At 29.5% G+C, this 13182-nt stretch overlaps 1 protein-coding gene and 1 non-coding gene across 3 annotated transcripts; both read left to right on the plus strand.

Annotated features, from left to right (window-relative positions):
• Nucleotides 1–1431: 1431 nt before the first annotated feature.
• Nucleotides 1432–4929, plus strand: LOC104879296 (uncharacterized). 2 transcript variants are annotated; one of them, XR_002031109.2, is made up of 2 exons: nucleotides 1432–1639; nucleotides 4492–4929. XR_002031109.2 is itself a non-coding variant. In XM_010651820.3 (2 exons), the coding sequence occupies exons 1-2, from the start codon at nucleotides 1441–1443 to the stop codon at nucleotides 4782–4784; spliced, it is 348 nt and encodes a 115-aa protein (XP_010650122.1). In that variant the 5' UTR covers nucleotides 1432–1440; the 3' UTR covers nucleotides 4785–4923. The 2 variants fall into 2 exon arrangements, 1 of the variants encoding a protein (XP_010650122.1); XM_010651820.3 differs by having other exon boundaries at nucleotides 4636–4923.
• Nucleotides 4930–8774: 3845 nt separating this feature from the next.
• On the plus strand, nucleotides 8775–8860 carry MIR395G (microRNA MIR395g). Its single transcript, NR_127808.1, has one exon. It is a non-coding gene; the product is annotated as a microRNA MIR395g (primary transcript).
• The last annotated feature ends 4322 nt before the right edge of the window (nucleotides 8861–13182 follow it).

Consider the following 13182-nt stretch of genomic DNA (forward strand, 5'->3'; position numbering starts at 1 on the left):
TTAAGAATCTTAAGGCCTGTTTGGTTCTTGTTTTTAAGAAATGTTTTCTGTTCTTAAAAATAAAAAATACAAAAAACTTGTTTGGGGAAGGGGGTGTGTTTTTGTTTTTGTTTTTTTTTTTTTTTTGTGTTTTCTGTGTTCTCAAAAACCACTTTTTTGAGAACAATAAAAAGATGTTTCATTGTTTTTCCAGTATTCAAAAAATATACTCTTTCTTATTTTAATGTTTCCTTAGTTGTTTTTTGTGTTTCTACAAAGGTGAGCTCCACCCAACCACCACACCCTTACCCACAAACCCTTTCTTCTTTTTTAAATGATTGAAATTAATATACTTATACATGGTGATAAAGTCATCATTTGTTTAAGAAAATTATAATTGGTGTAAAAATTTAAAAATGATTTTTTTTAATTTAAATGAATTGTGCATATGAAAATTATTTATATATTTATAATGTCAAGTTAATGGAAGAAAACACTTTATTAATAAAAAAAAAACTTTTAAACATGTTTTTTGTTTTACTTATTCTAAAAAACTTTTTTATTAACTCAACCAAACATTTTTTTTAAGAACAAAATCCGTTTTCCAGAATTCAGTTTTCAAATACAATTTTTTTTTTTTTTGAAAAAACAAAAAATTGTTCTTAAAAACTGTTCTAAAAATCTGTTTTCCAAAATAGTTTTTAAAAATAGCAGCCAAACAGACCCTTAAATTTCCCATATAAAATTTGATGTTTAAGGTAATCTTATGAGTTACATGCCATCCCAATATAATGCACCCTTACTTAGCTTACAAGCGAAAATACTAATATATATCATAAGGTCTTTATAATAATTTTCAAGTCTTCTTACTAAAAATATCTCCTTGTAGAAGTAAATTTCTAATTTTTTTACATAAAAGTTTCTATTTTTAAAGTGAAAAATCGAAATGTGCATCCCCTTCATTATAGTCTGCCAATGAGAACTAAGTTTTCCAGGTACTCTCGCTGATTTCCGCTGAGAATCATAATCTAAGCAGCCTCCTCTGCTTAATTAAATTATGAAGAAAGAACTTCACATGCACATAATCCTGAAATAAAAAGGATAAAAATCAAGGTCTGTACATGATATGTCAGTCGACCATACTTTTGTTGTCCTTGGCTTCTCCACAACATAGGAAGAAGGCATCGCCATGTGAGGTGTGGTGCAAATACCAGATTCTCAATCTTATAGCGCGTAGCAGCTTTCATTTTGGTATCAATGAGACAAAAAGCTGAAAGGGATCAGTACATACAGAGGACAGCACAGGGAAAAAAAGAAAAGATATAAAGAATTTGGGAATACAGGGCCACTCACCTCGAACCCATCATTTTCTTCATTTCATCTAACCCACTATTGCGACCAGGTTCATTTAGAACAGCTTGATTCCCCACCAACCCCAAATATGTAGCCCAATCCAGAGAGATGGAGGAAGTCAGTATAAAAGGTAGGGTTAATGGGCATTTGCTGAGCAAGCAAACACAGGAAGATCAAGTGTCCCCTGGAGTTCCTCTGAGCACTTCACCGGGGATCCTTGGTTTTCCGATTCCTACTGAAGTGTTTGGGAAACTCCCGGTGTCATTTGATGACCTACAATACTACCCAGCTTCTGACACGGTTGATGGTGAGTGGTCTGGTGACCTTCTCAAATTCATGTTCCTCTTCCAATTAATGTTTGTAAGGGATTAAGCATAGAGTTTTTGTTCAATCCTGTGATCTTTTTTTCGCTGTGTTTTACTCTCAAACCCTAATGCCATATGGTTCTTCTAATTTTCCTTTAATAATCATTTATTAGTTTTCTTTTATTTTCTTCTACTTCTCTATCATTATTTATTTATATTCAGCCCCCACCTACTACATTAATAAAACACACAAAACGGGTACTACAGTAGCATTTTCACTGTATGGATCAGGTTGTCTGGGAGGTGACGTTGCAGAAAGGGATTGGGGGTATAAATAACTACTTACACCTACACCAATCTAGTAGGAAATGAAGTACATGGCACTCAAGACTTTTGCTTTGTTTGGGTTTTTGTATTTTTTTTTTCCTTTTCTGCTTTTGAGATGAAAGTTATTTGAACAATTAATTAATTTAGCCTTCAATATTAAGAAATTAAACTAATTCTTTGACACTAATCAAGCATCATTTTAATTTATATTAATTTCATTCATTTGCACCATTTAATTCACACCATCTCTCTTTTATAATAGGCTTGCATACGAAAGGAAACTTTTCCTCTAAAATGGAGCAAGATAGGAGTATTTACACCAAGGAATAAATAAGTTTCAAATTACATATATGTGAATGAAACGAGTCAATACCAAATGCTGGAAAACAATATTGAATTTTAGGTTCTTAGGAGAACTTGTGTCAATTATATCTTTGGAAATGTCTTTAATGTAGATATTTTATTTTAGGAATTAATCTCTTATAAAATTTATCCGAGTCAAAATATGTCCTCTGTTTTCTTATGTCAAATTAAGATAAAAACTTATGTATCTCTTCTTGGGTTTGGGAGCTAATAGAATTTTGGTAAGATTTATGGTTTGGTCTATGTCTTGATTTTGGTTATAATTCATGTATTTATGCAAAGTATAGTTGACATTCTATGTCTTCTCAATGCAATTGTTGTCTTAGCTTATGTGACATTTTACATCATATAGGAAGGAAAGAAATTCTTAACATTGGTGATACTTTTGAATAATGTGGATTCATTTTAAATTTGAGGAGAACTGAAACAAACAATATTCATACATAAATAACAGTAGGTCATGACAAGTGAAATTGGAATTTATATTTATCAATTAGAATGTGTATTATTAAACATCTCCCAAACAACCATGAGGGTCGAATGTGAGGGTGAACTATGATATCTCTGAAATTTATAGTGTGATGCTTCTACTATGTGGATATGTTTTAAGACTATAAGAGCATATAAGATATTAAGTTATGATAGTCTAAAGTGGATGATATGCACATATGAAGCGACTTATAACAATTACACCTTATGAAGAATTGAAACAAACAATCCATACATACATAACAATAGGTCATAACAAATGAAATTAAAATTTATATTTATCAATTAGAAATGTGCATAGTTAAATATCTTCCAAACCCTAGGTCAATAAGGACATCAAACCCATATGAGAGGGTGGGTCGTAGGTGAAAAGCCATAAAGGCCTAGGTGTAAAGGTGAGCTATGATATCTCTGATATTTGTAAAATGTGATGCTTCTACTATGTGGATATGTTTTAAAACCATGAGAGTATATAATATATCAAGCTATGATAGTCCAAAGCAGATGATATCCACACATGAAGCAACTTATAACAATTATGCCTTTTGAATGATGAGTTGTCTCTATGAGCATCCACACATAAATCGAGTCCTTACAACTGCTCCTCATGAAGTATAAGGCGAATTTGATTTTTAGAGTGGGTGATAAAAAACAAGTTCATATTAAAGAGTTTTCCATCCTTTTATTATGTTCAATTTCTCTGCAAACATTGCAAGGAAAATCTTTCTCAGGAAAATCTTTGAGAAATATTAAGCTGAGATTGCATTTGGATATATACATTTATGACCCTTCGGATCTAAAGCATTTGTTCAGCTTTCTTGCTCTATAACATATGCTGTTTTGTATGGCATGAAACTGTTTTCTAATCACTGATTACTTTTAAGTACTCATAAGCATTTGAAAGTAATGCTGTGTTATTGTGTTTGATATATTTAACTACATGTTAAGGGTGAACATTTTTTGTTGCACAATTCACTATTCCTCCCTTTCAGGTGTCCGGGCATTTGCAGCCAGGGTCTGAAAATTTGATGTCATTGGCAATATCTCACATGGAAATTAATAAGGGGGGTGTAAGAGAATATCTGCAAAAAAATCAGTAATTAATTGAAAAATATTAGCACACCATAGGTTATCAAATATAATTTTATTTTATTTTTAAAAAATAAAATAAGAACATATAAATATGTTTGATATTTATAAAAATTAAAACATAATTGAAAATATTTATGTTTTATGTTTGGAAAAAATAATATAAGTAAACATGTATCAATACAATAATAATTAAAATGCTATTGGAATGTACTTCTATTCACTATATTTACAAATATTAATTAAAAAAAATTACAACATGTTTGACTTCTTATTTTTAAAAGGAAAATAAAAGTATATTTAATAATTATATAACGAGAAATAGAATACAAGTTTGTTGAATAATTATTTAAACATATTACTGATTTTCATTGTCATTCTCTATTTTGGCATTCCAAATACGAAGACAATGTCTTCCATAAACTGTAGTTTGGTTTTGTTAAACTATCCTCTCATATGAGGGAGGTGGCATTCAACATCCCTAGAAATTACAGTCTGATAGATCAGGTTAAACAATTGGTTGCCTCAAACCGCTTGTAATAAAGGAGTCGCTAATGAATGTTTATTAGTAATATCATTTGTATAGGTTCTGGACAGGAAAATTGTTGATCTGGGAGCAGATAAATCCAAGTAAATGAGCAGAAGTTGAAGCTGGTTAATTGGCTGAGCAGGGAAGATGATGAAAAAGATCAGAAAGGGTAAGTGGCTGATTGTTTTAAACTTTTGTCAGGGATATCGAAGCTAGCTATTACACAGATGCTGATGCTACGGAACATGCCATCAACTTGTGGACCGACCACCTCTTTAAATGTGAAAGCAAGACATGAGTTGATGGAGGTGAAGCTCCAGATGTGCTCACCAGGTGAAGGCCACTGCTAGCATCTGCATCACGTGGGAAGCCCTTTTACTCATATTGTATACTAGATTCGTGTGTAGGAAGCTCTATGGAACATATTTGGTTCTCAAAAAGAACAAATGCAAAGGAAAAAAAAAACTAAGAAAAGTGGTTTTCTTTCAATTTGAAAAAAAAGAAAAAAAGAAAAAAGAAATAAAATTAAAATTAATTAAAAATTTATACACTTTTTAATTATTTAATTTTTATATAATGCGCAATAAAAATGAGTTTGAATATATCTCCTCTTTATTTTCTTTCCTTAGTTTTCATAAATTTTCTAGAATCAAATATAACTATAAAGGCTATGTTCGGTATATGGGAATGAAGAATGTAAATGAATACTTTGTTTTCATTCCTATTTTTCTTTAAATAGGAATGAATGTGATGATTTCAATTCTTATATTTGGATGAATATAATAATATAATGTTGAAATGAGTTTTTTTTTTTTCATTTCAATATTAAATGATAATAGAAATAAAAATACAAAAATAAATAAATTGACAATAATATTTCTACATATAATTTAAAATAAAATTTTACTTTCATTTAAAAAAAACTCTCACACTATGCATAGTTTAAAATAATTTTTTATTTTTATTTAAAAAACATCTTTAGGAGTTTTATTTTTGCTAAATAATAAAAACTAATTTAAGCATATGATTTAAAAATAAAATTATTTTTTTAAAAATTATACCACTATTTGGTTATTATTCTCTAAAAATATATAATTTTTTTTAAATTAAGATAAAAACTGTTTTTTTTTTTTTTTTTTCATTTTTTTACTAGAGAAATGAAGTTCAAATCAAGGTATTGAATTTATTAATAAATTTAATAATTTTTAAAAATAATTTGAAAATAAAAAAAATGTATATAATGATCATAAAAATAACAGACATAATTACTACTTTAAATTCTTTAATGAATCTTCTAATTTTTAAGAATAATTTATAATTCAAAAAACTAAAAATCAATTATAAATTAAATATAAAATTTCATAATAAGATATCTATAATTGGGTAGTAAATGTATGTATATAATGAAAAATTTGGCTCATTTATATCTTAAAAAAATTAAACTTTATTTGCTTTTAAATTCATTTAAAATAAAATAGTATTATCAATTATTAATTTTGAATTATTATTACTTATTTTTTAAAAAAACAAATCAATTATACTTTTATAAGATGTTAATATCCATATTTTTCTAATATTTATAAAAAAATAATTTATGATTTTGTTATAAAATTACTATTCATATTTTATTAAAAACAGTTTATTTTTTAATTTATTTATAATTAAAATATATTTTTGTTTTTAATAAGACTTGAATTCAATTTTGTTTATATTAAATAAATTGAATTTACAATTTTTTTTTCCAAAATAAAAAAATTATTTTTCAAAACAACTTATCCAAAAAATGATTTTGGCTTTTTAATTTTTAAAAATATCTTGCACTAAGGAATTAAAATATCTCCTAGGTGTTTTTGATACGTGAGAATGAGGAATAAGAATGAATATTTGGTATTCATTTCTAGGTTAGAATGATAATTTGTTTCCATTTCAATATTAAGTAAAAATGAGAATAAATATGAAATAAGGAAATAAATTGTCAATAATGTCCTACATATGTTTTAAAATAATTTTTTATTTTAAAAAATATCACTTTGTACACAGTTTAAATAATTTTTTATTTTCATTTAAAAAACAATTCTTGAGAGTTTTTTTTTTCTTCTAAATAATAAAAACCTATTTTGGGTGTGTGATTTAAAAACAATTTTTTTTTACCACTATTTGATTGTTGTTCTTTACAAATAATTTTTAAAAACAAAATAAAATGGAGAACTGTTCTTTTGATTATTTTCATTAGAAAAAATAAAATTCAAATCAAGTGAGACTTTCTATTGAATTTATTAATAAGTTTAATGATTTTAAAAAATAATTTAAAACTAAAATATATATATAAAATGACTATAAAAAATAATAACTTAATGCTTTAAAATCTTTAATAAATCTTGTAGTTTTTAAGAATAATTTGAAATTTTAAAAAAAAATTGGTTAATTAATTATAGATTAAATAAAATAATCTAGAATATCATCTTTATAATTGAGTAATAAATATATGCATATAATGAAAATTTTTGCTCATTTATTCCTTAAAAATTAAATTAAATTTTTTATATTCATTTAAAATAGAATATTATTAACAATGATTAATTTTGAATAATTATTCTTTATTTTTAACAAAATAATTTAACTAGGCTTTTATAAAATGTTAATATCTGTATTTTTATAATATTTATAAAATCATATAAATAGTATTAGAAATTATTAATTTTGAATTATTATTATTTATTTTTAACAAAATAAATCAATTAATGTTAATATCTATATTTTTATAATATTTATAAAAATATAATTTATGACTTTATTATATTATTAATATTCATATTTTATTAAAAAATATTTATTTTTAATTTATTTGTAATTAAAAATTATTTTTATTTTTAATAAGATGTTAATTAAATTTAGTTTACATTATGTAAAATTGAATTTACAATTTGTGTTTTTTACAAAATCAAAATAAAAAATTATTTTTTAAAAACAACTTATTTAAAAAAGTATTTAGTTTCTTTATTTTTGACTTTTTTTTTATTTTAAAAAAAAAAAAAACTTATCTTAGGGAATCAAATTTTTTTTTGGTTGGGATGAATAGAAATCTCAATTATAAGTGAGATTTCATTTCCATTAGAATCAGTTTTGATTTCATTCCCATTACCATTTAAGTTATCCATTGCATGAAAATGAAATAGAAAATAAGTGAGATACTCATTCCCACCCTTTATTCCCACAAACACCTTAAATGAATTGAAACACCATATAAGAAAATTGTAAGAGAGGTGACAAATGTTGAAATTTTATCATGATTCGACGATCCACCTACATTCATGCCCTCTAACTCTTCCACAAGCCTTAAAATGTTTCACTAATCCTAGATTCTTCTCAATTAAGATTCTTTAAGTTCTTTGCACTTAGAAAGCTTATAGTTCCAATGAAGGTAAAATGTGCTAGATATATTTAATGTGCCCAAGATATTATATTCATCTATTTTAGAGTCAAACTAGTGATTAGATGCAAAAGTCTTACAAAATCAGTTAGACATCTGTATGGTCATTTACCTACTTGCCATTGAAGCATTTAATGTATTACAAGTAATCACTACAATATAAAAATAACACATTCATACATCCACGTGGCCATCTACATGATAGATAGTAGCCAAATGCTAGATGTAGGATATACAAATATCCCCGTGGACATCAAAATGTCCACATGTGCCCACAATTGTGCAATCATGCTATTGCAGCTCCTTTAAAGGGCTTTAACTATCTTTTAAGCTTCTTCACAAAAGGAATCCACCTATAAAACATTATAAGTGATCATTTGAGTAGTTTTCATAAAGTGAAAGAGCATCTCACTTAAGTCTTCAAAAGCTTTAGGAACCTTAAAGGTTTAAGGTAATAGTAAAAAAAAAATTCATAAAAAAAAGAAGAAGATCCGTACGTGGTAGTAAACTATACGTTTGTTGTATCTTTAGCATCTCCACAACATAGGAAGCTATCGCCATGTGAGGTGTGGTGCAAATATTCCAGATTCTCGATCTTATAGCGCGTAGTAGCTTTCATTTTTGTATCTATGAGACAAAAAGCTGAAAGGGATCCGTATAGAAGAGGGCAGCACAGGGGAAGAAAAAAAGAATATATAGAATTTGGGAATATAATTATAGGGCCACGCACCTTGCTCCCATCATTTTCTTCATTTCATCCAACCCAGCATTGCGACCAGGTTCATTGAAAACAGCTTGATTCCCCTCCAACCCCAGATATGTGGCGCAATCCAGAGAGATGGAGGAACTCAGTATAAATAGTAGGGTTATTGGGCATTAGCTGAGCAAGCAAGCAAGCAAAAGATCAAGTGTCCCCTAGAGTTCCCCTGAGCACTTCATTGGGGATCCTTAGTTTTCAATTCCTACTGAAGTGTTTGGGGGAACTCCCGGTGTCATTTGATAACCTACATACCTGGCTTCTGACACGGTTGATGGTGAGTCGTCTGGTGACCTTCTCAAATTCATGTTCCTCTTCCAATCAATGTTTTTAAGCGATTAAGCTTAGAGTTTTTGTTCAAAGCTGTGATTTTTTTTTAGCTGTGTGTAAACTCTCAAACCCTAGTGCCATATCCTTCAATTGATTTTCATTTTTAGTACCATATATTAATTTTAATTTATTTTCCAATACCTTTTTATCATTATTTATTTGTTTATTTATTTATAAAATTCAAATTAATGGTATGCACAAGAGGGGTAGTACACTGTTGAATTTTACGGTATGGGATGATCAGGTTTTCTGGGAGGTGACGTTGCAGAACAGGGTCGGGTGTAGTTATAAATGTGTAATATTAAGCAAATACTTGATTACCTTAGTTATACTTACACCTACACCAATCTAATAGAAATAGAGCTACACCATACACAAGATTTTACTTGGCTTGGTTTTAGTAGTAACTTTTTTTTTTTTTTCTACCTTTGAGATGAAAATTATTCAAATAATTAATTAATTTAGCCTTCAAAACTAAGAAATTAAACTAACTCTTTGACACTAACAAAGTAGCATTTAAATTTATATTAATTTCATTTGCACCATTTAATTGACACATCTCTCTCTCTTATATAATAGGCATGTATGCGGAAGGAAGCTTTTCCTTTCAAATAGGGCAACCCGTGATGTATTTACCCCAAGGAATAAATAAGTTTCAAATTGCACATATGTGAATGAAACGAGTCAGATGCCTAATGTTGGAAAATAAACTTGAATTTTAGGTTATTAAGAGAACTTGTATTGATCATATCTTTAGAAATGCCTTTAATTTAGATATTTTATTTTAGGAATTATTCTCTTATAAAATTTTATCTAAGTCAAAATACATCCTTTGTTTTCTTATGTCAAATTTAGAAAAATACTTATGTATCTCCTCTTAACATTGGGAACTAATAGAATTTTGGTAAGATTCATAGTTTGGTATATGTCTTGATATTTGTTAATTCATGTATTTATGCAAAGTATATTTGGCATTCTATGTCTCCTCAATGCAATTCTTTTTTAGCTTGTGTGACATCCTACATCATGTGGAAAGGAGAAATTGTTAACATTGGTGATACTTTTGAATCAGGTGGATTCGCTTTAAATTTGTGAAGGCCTAAAACAAACATAATTGTAGGTCATGATGTGCGATATTGAAATCAAAATCTATCAAATAGAAATTTGTAGAGTTAAACATCTCTCAAACTATAAGTCAACAAGGACATCAAACCCATATGAAAGAGTGAGCTGTGACATCATAAGGGGGCATCAAAAGTCACCAGGACCAAAAGTGAGGGTGAGTCTTGATATCTCTAGGATTTATAAAGGGTGATGATGCCTCTACCATGTGGATATATTTTAAAGTGATGAGAGCCACATAAGATGACGAGTTATCACAAACAACTAAAGCAGATAATATTCACACATGAAGCAACTAACTATAACAATGGTACCTTTTGAATCATGAGTTGCCTCTATGAGCATCCATACATGAAGTGAGTCTTGACAGTTGCATCTCATGAAATATGGGGCGCACTTGAATTTCAGAAGAGGGGAAAATGAAGAACAAATTAATTCATTTAAAGTATTTTCTATCCTTTTATTTTGTTCAACTTTCCTGCTCTAGAATATATGGAGTTCACCATTGCTGTTTTGCATGCAGAAATAGGAAGAGGCGGCAGTGACATTGTTTACAAGTGCAACATTACTAGAACTAATCGTCACCATTAAACTAAGGTATTTGTCTAAAGCAGGTGAAAGCATTTGTTTAAAAGATAAATTTGAAGAGGTAATAATAACAAACTTTAACCATAACATTTTCTTCAGATGGCCAAGTTTGGGAAGGATCTAATCAAGCCATGAAACTTTTGTTGATTGAATAAAATTAGAAACTAATGTCGGGTGTTCATAAGAAAGGCGGAACTTGGTGTCTTATACATAAATTAATTAAAATTTTTTCCCTTATGCTAACATGCATCAAGCATAGCAACGCTGATGAAGAAGACGTAAGCTGGAGAGAGTTGAATGAGATGATCCAATCTCAGAGGAGGTTATGCCCAATGAAAAATTCTGGTTCACTCCGATGAAGAGGGTCTTCATTTTACAAGTTTAAAATTAAATTTTAGTCTTGAATTTAATGCTTCTAGATTCAATTGTTGGATTTATGAAAGTGTTAACCAAAGATTAATTTGAAAAGGTTTTCATTCCTTCAAAAGAATTGGTACTTTGTGGAGAGAATGTGCACTGCTTTATGAAAAAAGTTATGTAAAGATCATTACCTGCTCTGTCCAAAGTCATTGATCAGCCAGATCCTTGAGTCTCCTTATTTGGGTGTTGCAATTTTTCGTTATCTTTTTATCTGCGAAGTGGTTGGCTCAAGATGGTAGCAGGTAGCAGAGTGTTCGCTCCTAATAAAGAGGAGGGAGATCATATTTGCTTGTTTGTTACACAGTGATGAGGCTTTGTATCTTTAGAGCTGTCTGAAAAAAAGGGAAAATTGTGTTTACTATATTTACTTTCTGACGCGAGTTTGCTAAAGAAAATGGTGGTTATCATATTTACTTTATTCTATTTTTAATTTGCTCTGGCACGAGTTTGCTGCTAGAATATGAAAGTTGTACATCACAATTCATTATTCCTCCCTGTGAGGTGTCCAGGCATTTGCAGCCAATGTTGGAAAAAATTGATGTTATTGGCAATATCTCATATGCAAATTAAGGGGGTGCAAGAGAATATTGGCACATGTTTCGTAATCAAATATATATATATATATATATATATATATATATATATATATATATATATATATATATATATATATATTTGAAATAAGAAATAAAATAAGACTAGAATTGAAAGTATTTATGTTTTATGTTTGGAAAAAATAATAAAAGCAAACATGCATTGATTATATTGCAAGAATTAATATATTTCTATTTTAATATCTTTAAAAATAGGAAAGATGAAGGATTAAATTATGTACTTTTGCTTTTTATTTTTAAAAGAAAAATAAAAAATATGTTAAATAATTACATGACAAGAAGTAGAGTAAAAATTTGTTCAATAATTTCAAGAATGACTCTTAGTTCTCTCTCAACCATCTTTCCCTACTCACGTTACAATAAATTAAATTAAGGACTTCGATGTCAATTTCTTCTTTTTTACTGGAGGCTTGAGACCAATCTTTTAGGGTGTGTTTGGTGTGTAGAATTTGCTTCATTAATAGGATCATGATTTGACTTTGAGATGAGAATGGAAGTGAATCACAAGATCATGTAGAAGAGAAAAAAATAAAATTATTGTGAGACTGAAATTTGGTTTCTTACTACTGATTTTTATTTTTTTGGCTCCTATTCTAAAAAACAATTTAAACACAGTATAATCTCATTTTGTATTTCAATGTCCTAAAATCAAGGAAAATGTCTTCTTTAATTGGTTTTGTTATGCTATCCTTTCACATGAGGGAGGTGGCATCTAAAGTCTGTTGAATATAATGTATTTATAGTATATTATCTTTCCTTGTTAATATAGGTCACATGTATGGTAGTTAGGACTCCTAGTCTTGTATATATATATATATATATATCTCTCTCAATTGTAAGTGCACATTTTACATGAATGAGAATTAAGGTTTTTCTCCTTTCTCTCTCTCTCTCAACATGGTATCAGAGCTAAAGGAGAAAACCTAATCTTTTTTTTCGGTTTAGCCGTGTAATCAATTCCGGCAAACCGTCCAGTGACTGTGTTTCACTCCGGTCCCCTCATTCTCTTCACGAACCACTTCGAACAACCTCATCGCCGTCGGATCTCCACCACGCCGGCAACCTTTTCCGGTGAAATTTTCTGGCGACCTATTTTCCGGGAAACGACCACATATTCCGAAACGCCGGAGGCTGATCTACACGCCAGTGGAAACCCCACTGGAAACTAGCATCTCACGTGCCCCCATGCGCCGCTCTTCTCCTCCGGACTGTCACCCACGTGCCGGCGAGTGACGGCGCGTGGCTCACTTTCCGGCCACTTCCGACACCTCTCTAGGCTCATCCGGCGCCGTCTTGCCCTCTGGCAGTCTTCCCCGAGCCCTGCATCTCCATTTTTCCCTGTTTTTGGCTTTCTTGCCATTCCGGCCACCTCCGACAGGGCTCCCCCTCATCTCCGCGGCTTGGGTGCTGCTTCTCTTCCTCTCCAGGGCTCTCTTCGATCCAAATACGTGAATATGACCACCAAAAATTAGATCTTTACCTCTGTT

The sequence above is a fragment of the Vitis vinifera genome, chromosome 1 (assembly GCF_030704535.1).
Source record: "Vitis vinifera cultivar Pinot Noir 40024 chromosome 1, ASM3070453v1".
Taxonomy (NCBI): Eukaryota; Viridiplantae; Streptophyta; class Magnoliopsida; order Vitales; family Vitaceae; genus Vitis; species Vitis vinifera.